General features: G+C 44.2%; 1 protein-coding gene across 2 annotated transcripts in view; it reads left to right on the forward strand.

Moving 5' to 3' along the window:
- ABCG5 (ATP binding cassette subfamily G member 5) overlaps positions 1 to 12,882 on the forward strand; it is a 42,044-nt gene that overhangs the window by 26,118 nt on the left and 3,044 nt on the right. For both annotated transcript variants that reach the window (XM_081591957.1, XM_081591958.1), the window contains 7 exons: positions 1,806 to 1,938; positions 3,738 to 3,877; positions 4,576 to 4,705; positions 5,166 to 5,379; positions 5,462 to 5,667; positions 6,500 to 6,638; positions 10,683 to 10,868. In XM_081591957.1, the coding sequence (XP_081448083.1) occupies positions 1,806 to 1,938; positions 3,738 to 3,877; positions 4,576 to 4,705; positions 5,166 to 5,379; positions 5,462 to 5,667; positions 6,500 to 6,638; positions 10,683 to 10,868 (1,148 nt within the window). The remainder of the gene's footprint in view (positions 1 to 1,805; positions 1,939 to 3,737; positions 3,878 to 4,575; positions 4,706 to 5,165; positions 5,380 to 5,461; positions 5,668 to 6,499; positions 6,639 to 10,682; positions 10,869 to 12,882) is intronic.

The raw sequence follows: 12,882 nt of genomic DNA on the forward strand, positions 1-12,882 counted from the left end.
TCTTTCCTGTAATAGACAGAGTAATGATGCATCTTTCCTGGAGCTGATATGAAGAATGAATCAGTTTATGTGAAATCATATAGCATGAAGAGGATTGATGATCCCAATAATCCTCGTGGTCCCTTCCAAGACTCTGAGAATTATTCTGTTCTCAGTGCAGTTTGCAAAACATGGAAGAGGCTTCTAGCCAGAGACATATGAAACAGGTTTAGTAAAAGTCTCCTCTCTCCATCCCTTCCGAGCCAGGAGGGGCAAGCTTTACTCCTTTCTTGCTGTTGCAGAGCAGATGAAAGTGATGCTCAGAAATCTGCCCTGGCTGGTGCACATGTAAACCCTGCCATGTCAAGTGATACTCGGTTCCAGAATCCTTCCACTCTGATGGCAAGAAAACACCCTTCTTTTTTCCAGTACAAATCATACCAGCTTACTTACGCATTTTTAACCACCTCATTATTCCTTTATATCTGTTTCAGATGTGTCTTTTCTTTGGTGAAAGCTTCGTGTGTTGTTCCGACTCCCTGTTTCCTCTGGATCTTTGTTCCATAAGTTATTCCCTCCCTTACTCCAGTTTAGTTTGTTGTTGTTATTTTTTAATGTGGTATTTTGTTTCTTTTTTCATTGCAAAAGAAACACAATCTCATTAGAGATGTATGGGAACAAAACTCATTGCCATATATATAAGTATTCTCAGTCTCTTTCTATCTGCTTTCCCCAGGGTCTAATGCAGAGAAGGGTACTCAATCAGGGGAGAGCCAGAAATAGAGATTTTTGAAGGGTCTCTGGAGAAGGGATAAGCTGAGGAAGAAAAGAGGGAGAGGGAGGGAAAAGGCCAACCTTCTTGATTTGAGTCAGTAAAGAATTTTTTTAGTGATTATTGTTTTGGGGAGTTGAGTAAGGAGAGGGTTTCAGGGAGGTGTAGGGTATAAGATAAGCAGGGTGACAAGAATTGGGAAAAAGGAATTTTTTAAAGTGTGGCTGGAGATTATAAAGTAGGTCCCTTTTAAAGTCCTTAAAGAGATTCAAATAAAGATTGGCTTTGTTTTTAATTATTTTTGATAGCTGGATTATATTTGATCCAAAACCACAGTGAGATTGGATCACATGGGACTCCAGGACTTATTTGGGTTACAGAGGAAAAGCAAGGTTTAGTTCAAACGAAATTGAATCTTTTCTTAAACATATGAAACATTTATTATAATAAAGTTTCAAAAACCAAAGATTAAAAAATTAAGCTAAATTGTAACTATGCCTTTGGGGGTTTTCTTATGGGCTGGACTAACTGTAGCATCTGAAAACAGGAGTTCAACGAAATCTCCATTGTTTCCTGCTGAATTTCCCTGAAACTAGTAGAAGCAGTTTTTGTTGCTCTAAGGTCTTTCAGGGAAAACAAATTCATATTATTTATTTTAATTCGATTTGTTGTTTAGTTGGTAAGTCATGTCCAACTCTTTGAGACCCTGTGGACTGTAGCTTACCAGGCTTCTCTGTCCATGGGATTTCCCAGGCAAGAATGTTGGAGTGGGTTGCCATTTCCTTCTCCAGGGGATCTTCCCAAGTCAGGGATTGAACCCAAGTCTCCTGCTTGGCAGGTGAATTCTTTACCAATGAGCCACCAGGGAAACCCATTGTGATTTAAATCAAACTGGATTCTTCTGTATTAAGGGTGCTTTTCCTAGGATGTGGTGAGTCTAAAAGTGGCCCAAGCACTCAAGAGAAGTGTGTTGCCTCCTCCCTGCCATCCTCAGCTTATGAATTAGAATAGCAACCCAGCAGTGACCAGCCTTCCTGGACGTTGTGTCTTACAGGTGGAGGCAGTCATGACGGAGCTGAGTTTGAGCCATGTGGCAGATCAACTGATTGGCAACTACAGCTTTGGGGGAATTTCCCATGGCGAGAGGCGCCGGGTCTCCATTGCAGCCCAGCTCCTCCAGGATCCCAGTAAGTGGGACCCAGAACTGCTACTGGCTGCTGCCTGGCATCTTCCATATGTCTACAGACATTTTTAGCCCTTTCTTCACAAGTCTCCATTTGGAAAGTCGTTTGTGTTAAACTGAAGCCACTGAGGTTTTTCAAACTGGGAAGCCAGTTTCTTTGGAAATGCTATATAGTTCCTAAGGTGATTCCATCATCCAAGTATAAAACAGCTCTTAGACTTGGAAGCACTGCTTTTGTGTTGATGTTCAATTAAGGTCTTCCTTGAATATGGACCCTGCCCTATCCATCCTCACTTCTTACTTAGGGTAGTGCCACTGTGTCTGCTCTGAAGAGGCAGTGAGTTTTGGTATGACTAGAAGTATTTATGAAATGGTAGGAATTAAAATAGAACTTTGAGTGATATATGAGAAAGTATGTATACCGGAAGATAGGCCACCAAGATGAGGTGGCCATCTTTCCTTCCTGCCTTGGTCATTTTCCCCAATACCTGGGGAAACTTTGTCACTTCTATACACTTGGAAGAAGACATAACATATCTGCATACTTTCTTTACATTGGGGTAGACCAAGACTGCCTGCTCTTCAGAGCAAATAAGAGGAATGTTCTTAAGAGCCCCCATACTTCTTGGGTAGAAATAAGCTACAATTAAACCATCTAAAGAACTCAAATTCCTGCCCCATCTTGGACTTTGTTTCATGGGTCAGAGTTTTTTTGCAGTGCAGAAACCCAGTTGGTATTGGAAAGTGCTAGACAGGAAGTGAGATTGTGTCTTTTTTAAAATTTATTTTATTCAAGTATAGTTGCTTTACCATGTTAATTTATGCTGTACCTCAAAATGGTTCAGTATTACATATATACATTCTTCTTTGTATTCTGTTCCATTGTGATTTATCCCAGGATATCACATTGAATATAGTTCCCTGTATTATACAGGTGGACCTTGTTGTTTATCCGTGCTATATATAATACTTTGCATCTGCTAATCCCAAACTCCCAATCCATCCCTTCCTACATCCCTTCCCCCTTGGCAACCACCAGTCTGTTCTCTATATCTGTGGGTCTGTTTCGTAGATTAGTGCATTTGTGTCATATTTTAGATTCCACGTATAAGTGATACCACATAGTATTTGTCTTCTTCTGACTTACTTCACTTACTATAATTTCGAGATTTTGTCCTTTTAACCAGCCTCTTCTCAGCCTTTCAGAGAAGGCAATGGCAACCCACTCCAGTACTCTTGCCTGGAAAATCCCATGGATGGAGGAGCCTGGTAGGCTGCAGTCCATGGGGTCGCTAAGAGTCGGACACGACTGAGCGACTTCACTTTCACTTTTCTCTTTCATGCATTGGAGAAGGAAATGGCAACCCACTCCAGTGTTCTTGCCTGGAGAATCCCAGGGACTGGGGAGCCTGGTGGGCTGCTGCCTATGGGGTCGCACAGAGTTGGACACGACTGAAGCGACTTAGCAGCAGCAGCAGTCTCAGCCTTTTAGAAACACCTTGGTGCCAGCCCACCAGCCCTTGTTCCCTGTTAGGGTACCCCAGATGGAGCCAAAATGGTCCATAGTGCCATGTGAGAGGACTGATCTGGTTGCTGCCTTGTCCCTGCAAGGATTGAGGCTGAATTGTGCTCAGGAGCTGGGAGTTGGGCCCTCCCAGATCAGTTGTTTTCTCTTGGGCTCCAGCTGCATTTGTTTGGATGAGACAAGACAGCTCAGTAAGGAACTATTCAACTTTCTGAATCTAGAGCACAAGAGTGCAGGCTTGGCAGTGACTCAGATGTTTGGCCTTTCTTTGCCTGCAGAGGTCATGCTGTTTGATGAGCCAACCACGGGTCTGGACTGCATGACTGCAAATCAGATCGTCGTTGTCCTAGCAGAGCTGGCTCGCAGGGACCGCATTGTGATCCTCACCATCCACCAGCCCCGCTCTGAGCTCTTCCAGGTGAGGGCGATGTCTGTTGTTCCAGCTCAACTCGTCAGGGGTGGGTATATGTGTGCTGGGCTGAGATCTACCTGCATGCGTGTGTGCTAAGTTACTTCAGTCATGTCTGATTCACACTAGCTCATTTAATCCACACCACAACCCCTTGAGGTGGATACCAGTATTTTCACTTTACAGAAGGAAAGAGTGAGACTTAGAAATGATACATAATGGAGCCAAAATCACAGTTAATAAAAAGCTGGAACTGGCCTTCATATTCTACTAAGAGTTGGCTTTCAAGTCTGTGTTTTTCCTCTAAATCATATAGATTTCCTATCCAAAAATCTCACCTTAATCTCAGGATCCTTTTAGGGGCTATTATTTGACTTTTATAGATGAAGATCTGAGATTTTAAAAAAAACTTTGTCCAAGGTCTCTCACTTAGGGTCACGGTTGGGACTCAAACCCTGGTTGTCTGACCAGGTCCATGAATTGCTTTCTATCCTAGACATGATACTGGGTGCAAGCTGGGAGGCTGCAGGATCCACAGTGGCAAGCCAGGCTGGAAAGAGTAGGGATGCATTTTGAGTGGCTCCAATGGCCGCAGTAAGAGTACTCATGAATGGCTGAGACACTCAAAGGACTGACTGCTTGAGACTTGTTTTCTATAAGGATGAAGTTACCTGATTACACACTGAGACTGTCTGTCGTTCGATCAGCTCTTTGACAAAATCGCCATCCTGAGCTGCGGAGAGCTGGTTTTCTGTGGGACACCAGTGGAAATGCTTGATTTCTTCAGTGGCTGTGGTTACCCTTGTCCTGAACATTCAAACCCTTTTGATTTTTATAGTAAGTTTTTCTTTCATATTCCTGATCATAAATGTTTTTAAAGCCTTCTCATCTCAGCTTCCTGCTTAAATGACACCTGTACAAGTGGATTTTATTTCTGCTTTTGTTCTGGTGTTTTTACTCTTCAAAATATTAATTTGGCTGAGTCAATTAACTTGCCACAGATGACCTGTCAGAATGAGGTGGGGGACCTCTCTTGAAATGGTGCCCTTCTACTTGATCAGAGGAAAACTAGCTGAACTTCTGGATTCTCCCAGACAGGGCCTCAAGGCCCTGCTGATAGCTTTAAAATATTGAAAAAGATTTTTATAGGTGGGCATTAATAACAGGTGTTATTTTGATGAGATGAAGTATTATGGCTAGAACTCCTAAATCAATGATGAAACATATATTAGCCATTGTGTATATATATATGCATTTAAAAGCACATGTGTTTCTTTGTATGGCAAAAAATTTTCAGTGGACCTGACATCAGTGGATACCCAAAGCAAAGAACGAGAAATAGAAACCTACAAAAGAGTCCAGATGATTGAATCTGCCTACAAAGAATCAGCAATGTATCACAAAACCTTGGAGGCTATTGAAAGAACAAAATACCTGAAAACATTACCAAAGATTCCTTTCAAAACCAGAGATTCTCCTGGAGCCCTTTCTAAGCTGTGTATTCTCTTGAGGTAAGAGCCTCACCCCATTTTAGATGGGTAGACATCCACCCATAAAAGGAAAGCAATTGAAACAGGGTTGTTTGGCTTTCAGGAGAGTGATGAGAAATTTACTGAGAAATAAGCTGGCAGTGATGATGCGTCTCACTCAGAATCTGATCATGGGTCTGTTCATCATTTTCTTCCTTCTACGACTCGGGAAAGATGTGCTGAAGGGTGCCATCCAGGATCGCGTGGGTCTCCTGTACCAATTTGTGGGTGCCATGCCATACACAGGCATGCTCAATGCTGTGACCCTGTGTGAGTGCCTTGCCCAGGAGGTGTGCCCCCAGAGTGGGGGTGGGGGCTTCTCTCTCCCTGAATATCTCCTTTCTCCAGCTGACACCTTGCGAGACTGCACCAACATAAGGGTATTCCTCTGAGCTCAACCTGGCCCTCGCCAGGTTCTTTCTCTGGGAAAAGGTAACTTGTGAATTGCTAACACCTCAGTGGGAATTAGGTCACCACGTGGATCTCCTTGAGGGTTTCTGAGGATCCAGGTGAAACAGGAAGTTATGAGGAGCTGATGGGGCAGCTGATGGTGGCAGTTTTAGAAGATCAGCCCTGGTATCCTATCTTAGCCATGAGGAGGCGCAGCCCACCGGGGCCTGGATGCCTGGCCAACTTTGCACTGTTAACGTTCTTTATGGAGCCTAATTTAGGACAGCCAGCATATAGTTTTCAAACTCAGTGGGAGTCCAGAAGCAATACCTAGGTGCCTGATGTTCTGTGCCAAGACCTGCACAAAAAGAGGACACAGTGCCTCATGTCACTCATTTGTCTCTTTTGCATGTGTATTCTTGAATTGGTGACACCCCTCCTCCACTTTAGAGACATGGAAATAAATGATCCTACTGTAATCCTACTATAGTTCGGGTAGAGTGTATGTTTCTCAGTGGGGGGAGGGGTGTCCATAGTTCTATGGATGGCAGTCCCTTCTCGCCATCACTGGGGAGGACCCCAGCTGGTCCTCATCACCCAGTGCTGATAGACCTCAAATTCAGCCTGGGCTTGCACCATTCCCGGCCCTTCCACCCCCCCTCCACCAGCTGTGTGGTGACTGGCTCTTCTGAAACCTGCCTTCTGTGCCCAGTTCCTGTGCTGCGTGCTGTCAGTGACCAGGAGAGCCAGGATGGCCTGTACCACAAGTGGCAGATGCTGCTGGCCTACATGCTGCACGTGCTTCCCTTCAGCGTCATTGCCAGCCTCATATGCTGCGGTGTGTGCTACTGGTAAGGAAGAGGGTGTCCAGAGGCCTTCAGTTCTCCTTTGGTCATGCCTCCCATGGCCAGTGGGACCAGTGGAGCGAGAGGCCGAGGATAAACTGCTCTCCGCTCTGGAGGGTCTGTCTTTGCCCACCAAAGTCTTGTACAACGTTCCATCCTTCAGGGCAAATACAAGAACCCCACTGGGGGCCACATGGGATCTGAGAGCAGACCAGTAAGACTACACATACCAGGGAATAGCCTGTCCCACATTCACTGACCCAAGGAGAGGGCTCGGGAGTAGCTGGGACTAGGTGCAGAGGCTCCCAGGCCGCTGTGAGCTAGAGCAGCAATGCTGCCTGAGGTTTCAATGACCGACCTGGGGCATCGCAGTTGGTTGGGGGTGATGGGGGCTTGAGGAATCAAGAGTGACTATGGGAAGAGGGCTTTGAAAAACCATGAAGCATCCCGGATGCTTTTGATGGATGGTTTGTAGATGATGCTTTTTATTTCATAGAACTTTTAACAGATATAATCCAAAAGTATGTAGAGAGTCATTTGTTGATTTGGTGTGACAGATGTATCTTCCTTAATCCTTGTGGCTTTCCTCTAAGATGGGGGAATCACGTGGTATTCTGTGACTCCAGCAGTGAAAGGTGCCCAGCTTGTCATCCCAAGAGAGGGCTTCAGGCGGTCCTGGAGACATTGTCTTTCTTCAGGCCACTGCATTCATGTGCCTGTGCTCCTACTAGTATAGAGACCCATGATACGCAATGTGACTAATTATTACGAATCAAGTGAAATACAGGTAGAAGGTAAGCAAAAGCCTCGTTAGTTTGAGCTCTAAGATGAGGAGTTGGAAAGGCTTGCTGCAGGCTCTTAGATGTCGGTGTCAACCTGGGGAGTGACAGAGGCAAAGCTGCTTGTTCTGGTTAGCAAGAGGGTGGACTCTCACAGTCGAGGGTGTGGCAGGGACCATATGGCCCTCCTTGCTGGTCCTGATGAAGCCTCTTTATCCTCTGACACTCGGGAACATGCTGAATCTCTGATCTGTGATGTGAACTACAGGCCCAACCCATGTGTACATCCTCAGTCACATCTGACTCTTTGTGGGGACTGAAAGCTGGAGTTTTTTCTGACTCTTAGCAGCATATCAGACCTGAACTCACTCAGCAGCAAAATCTGATTGGAACCAACACAAGGTTCTTTGTACTCTCCTAACAGCAACACTTCTGTTTAGTAGAAATACTAATGTGCTTGAATGCAGGTGAAGTCCTGAACCCCACTTTGGCAAGCATGGTCTATGCAGTGTGACACCTTCTGCAAATCTGTAAATTGCCGCATTCCAAAACACATCTGCCCCTAAAATTTCAGATGATGGATTGTGGACATAAGCAAATCTCCACATGGCTTTAACTCAAAGTGTAAGATTAATATAACCAATATTAGTAAAATATTATTATTATTATTATAAAAAACACTGTGCTGAGGAATATAGTGACAATAATAATGACTAACATATTGAGTGCTTGCTTTTATGTCAGGCACTAAGAGGTTTAAATATATCATTTCATGTAATCCTGGTTACCATTCTGTAAAGATGGCATTATTCATTATCCTTGTTTGAAGATGAGGAAGCTGAGGCACCAATGGGATATGTCTCTTCCCCGTCATTATTCCAGGGATTTACCCAAAGGAGACCAAAGGTTCATTTGGTTGGGAAGGGAGAGGGCCTCTTGGAGGCTTTATAAAGAAGAACTTGAGAGATGAGCAACATTTGAACAGATGGTAAAGGAGCCAAGGGTATTCCACGGGAAGAAAGAGAAAGAGCATAAGTTTAGAAGGAAAAACACATGAGACCTTTCTAGAGAAAAGGTTCAGTTGTGCTGTGGCGAAAGGAGAGTTGGAAGGAGTAGTGGAAAATATGACTGATGGCCCTGGAGCCTGGTAGGCGAGGTGCTGAATGCCAGGCTAAGGGGCTGAGGTGGATTAGATATTGCGAAATGGTGGAGGATTTCAAACCTCAGGGAGTTACTCATATCTATTTGACTCAGGAGGGTGAGGTCCACATCACTTTGGTTGCAGATTGGAGTTAGGGCAGTGACGCTGGCCAGCCCGGTGAGAAGCCTTGGCAACTGTCTGGGAAGGGCAGAGGCCCTGGTGAAGAGAGGCAACAGAGGCCCTGGTGAAGAGTGGCAACAGAAAGTTGGGGGGGGGGGTCCCTTTGAGATGTTGGGAAAGTAGAATTGAATGAACTGAAATGAAATGGATTTGTGGGGTAAATAAAATCATGGATGATGCCTGCATTTTCAGCCTGGGACCATGGGAAGGTGACAACCTCCTTATCGAGCTTGCCAGGAAAGAGAATTGATTTGGTTTTGAACACATTGCATCTGAGATGCTACAGGACACCCAACTGGAGATGTCAGTCTGAGGTTTGGGTGACAGGTTGGTGTAGAAAAAAAGAAGGCAAGAGGAGTAAGAGTCAAGACCTGGGAATGGATTTTGTAGGAGAGAATGTTAGAAAGGGAGGAAGCAGTCTGAATATAATATCTTAAGAGGCACAGAGAGTGGGAAGAGGCAAGTGACTCAGTGAGAGAGGCAGAGAGGTGGAAGGAGAAGCAGGATCAGGCAGCATCAGAGATGCCAAGAGAGGAGAGAGTTTCAAGGGCATATAATAAACCTGTCAGTACTGCAGATGTTCAAGGAGGTGTATCATAAGATTAAGGAAGTCATTGGTGCTCTTCCTAAAAAGAGCTTTAGCAGAGTGGTGGGGGTGCAAGTCAGGTTTGCAAGGGAAGAAGGAGTGAGATGGAAGAAGGAGATGCTGTTGGAGAAACTTGGTGGTATAGGATAGAATGAAGAGGGGGAAGTTGCTTAAAAGGTTAGCAGACTCAAGGAATGGTTATTTTACGACAGGTTAAGTAAGACCATTGAGGAAAACCACTAGATTGAGAGTAGATGAAACTATAGAAAATTGGATAGTTCACAGATCAAGTTTCCAGATTAGACCAGAGATGGGGAAATCAGGTTAACATAGAACAGTTTTAAGTAACAAGTAACATTTAAATATAAAACCTGGTGAGTGATCAAGATTAAATGGGTGGAGTCACTGGAATTGATCAGGTTACCTAATTAGGAGGCACTGGTGTTGATGAATTATCAAGATTAAAGACCTTGAGGATAATAATGATGGCCAGGAGTGCAAAACTGACCCTGGTCCAGAAGCTATGAAAGCATGAAAAGTGAGACAATGCCTTACAAGTCACAGAGGACTGCACTGGGGCAGAGAAGTGATAGTATAAGCAAACTTCGTGATTGGTATAGGAGGAGAGGCAGGTGACCTTGAAGAATGGTAGGGACGGATGGATGTTAAGACATGCTCACTCCTCCTCCTTACTCTACAAATGGGAGAAAGAGCAGCCATGTCTGAGGGCTGTTGAGGACATGCTATCACCAGGGAAATGTTATTTGGTGAAAGGAATATAAGGGGTTATAAGGGTAGCTTGTTTACAAGAACATGAAGGTCAAATCAGTGGAAGGGTTTGGTAGAAGAAGACAAGAATGGAATGGAACGGGCCTGGGGAGGGCTAATTCCCTCCCCAGAAAAGCGGTGAAGGGTTCTCATTACTGGCAATAACCCCAGGATTCAGGATTGAGGCTCCCAGGAGGAGGGGCTGAGAACCAAGTTTTGTGAGTCCTTAGCATTAGGGTGGGAGCAGCACTGGCCAGGCAGAATGTGGTTGCTTATGGAGAAGCCTGGACACTTTAGCCCTACTTCCTGCAGTGAGTTGTGACCATCGTCTATGTGGTGGTATTTTTCTGGGAGAGCTGAGCAGCTGTAAAAAAGGAAAAGGGGGCTCAGTTGACTTGGGGCCAACAGAACAGTTTGCAGGACAAAATGGTCTCAAATGCTGGCTCTGTAAAGGCCTTTCAAAGGGGGGGGGGTTGGCTTGCCCTGCAGACTCTTCCCACCCACTAACTACCATGGATTTATTCCTAGAAGGCAACTGTGCAGTTTTTCTTATATGATAACCTTGGAGAGGAACTAAAGACCTTATGTTTTTCTAGGACTCTGGCCTTATACCCTGAGGCTGCCAGATTTGGATATTTCTCTGTTGCTCTCTTGGCCCCCCACTTAATTGGTGAATTTCTAAGCCTTGTGCTACTTGGCGTGATCCAAAACCCAAATGTGGTCAACAGCGTGGTGGCCCTGCTCTCCATTGCTGGGGTGCTTATGGGCTCTGGCTTCGTGAGGTAAGATCTAACAATACCAACCGATTTAGATTGGTGTGATTTGATGTTAATGACCACCTACTAATGATGATTGTAAGGCATTCCAGAGGAGCGTGGTGATACTCTTTATCACCTCACAGTCCGGAGTGTGTATAGTACTTACTAATCAGTATTGCTTAGACTTTGAACTGTTTACAGTGTATTCAATAAAATGTCTTCAGAGTGAGATTCAGGAAATGATGATTTAGGTGTGTTACCAATATGATTCATATGTCATAAGCCATTATAGCAAAAGAAAAACCAAGCTATCCTCCAGAAGCACAGCCTATTACAGGCTAATTAGCACGCATTTAGTCCATTTCTTCCCCTGGCACTGTTGTGTTTCTATTCCAGCTCTCAATTCCCAGGTATTTTAAGGGAGTTAGAATAGTCAGATAAGAAAAGAGCCCACCAGGTAAGAGACTGCTGAAGAAAGTATCAGGACCAGAAGGACATGCACCAAATGTTAACAGTAGTTATCTCTGGGTGACATTCATTTTAATTTTTCTTTATCTTTTCCTCTATTTTGTGAACTTTCTATAATGGACAAGCATTATTTTATAACCAAGAAAAAAATACACATGCACACATACATGTATTTTTAAAAAGTAGTAGTAGGAAGGGTGGAAAATTTTAGGAGGGTGAAAGTGGTCCCTGGTGGTTGATGTGAGTTGGATCTAGTAAGCAAACTATGGGTCCCTGAGCAAACGTGAAGACGGCTATTTCTTTGACTTAAAAACCAAACACAAAAGCTACTGAGCAGCTATTACACGTAATCACATTTCTTTGTTTACTTATTTAGCTCAGAGCAATCCATGTTCAGGTAAGGAAACTAAGCTCAGACTTGACTTTGTTCTGCTCACACTGCGAAGAACCTCTCAGGAAGCATGTGGCTCCCTGAAGTCAGAGTCTTCCTCCTACCTCTCAGCTGCCAAGTGACTATTGGCAAGTCGCTTTTCCATCTTATTTAGTTTCGTTTATAAGATGCAGACAATGATCTCAGCCCCTCTCTGTCTCAAGGGAACATGAGACTCGAATGAGGTCATCAGTGTGGAAACACTTCATGAACTGTAGTGACTTATAAAAGGTGAGATACCGTTAAGCAAAGTGAGCTAGGTTTTGGCCAGTTAAGGAGATATTTTTGTGCAGTGACACCATGACATTGTATTTGCCTATGTGGCTTAAGTGGCTTGTTCACATCTATGAAAAATGCACAGGATCCAGTCACCCCAATGGCATGAAATCAAGCCCGCAAGTTACAGACCCAACCTTCAGCAGCATTTCCTCTTTCTTATTTGAATCGTTATGTGTTTGGTTTATAGGAAGAGGGGACTAATTGTTCTTAAGAGGGAGGCAGTGGCTAACATTACCAAAATGCTTTTGAGTTCTTTGCAAAACCTCAATATCCCAAGGCTTCACCTGGGTTCCACCCCCATCATTGGGGTGAAACTACTCCTGAAGGCCATATCAACGTCTTAGTCATTGAGTTTATATTTTTCCTTCAACTCATCTTTCCTGGCTGACTGCCTACAACATTTGCCTCTTTGGCTCCCTCTTCCTTTGAATTCAAGTGGAAATAGCTTTGTTCTTTCTCCTTACAAAAGAATGCAGGTTCTTTGGGGAAAAAATACACACAATGTAGAAACATATTAAGTAAGTTATTTACCTGAAGTATCACAGCCCAGAGTTAAATTTTGTTGTGTATTTTGCTAGACTCTTATGTAATCTTTAATTAAAATAAGCTCATACTGTTGTGAAAGAGTAAGGTATGCATGATTTTTTCACCCTTGTGGATGGTCCCATGTCAATAAATTTGGGTCTGTGGTTCCTCCCTCTTGGATGTATTGTGAGGACTTCTGTGTCACTGCCTGGTTTTCCTCCTGTGTCTTTCACTGATCAATTTGTCCCCCTCTGCACCTGCACAAAGCCTGCCTGCCATTGCCTTGGCAGGACAAGCTGTCTCTGACAGGCCCCTTTGTTAAGTCTCACTGCTCAT

Source organism: Giraffa tippelskirchi, chromosome 4 (genome assembly GCF_054371585.1).
Source record: "Giraffa tippelskirchi isolate mGirTip1 chromosome 4, T2T-mGirTip1v1.2.pri, whole genome shotgun sequence".
Classification (NCBI taxonomy): domain Eukaryota; kingdom Metazoa; phylum Chordata; class Mammalia; order Artiodactyla; family Giraffidae; genus Giraffa; species Giraffa tippelskirchi.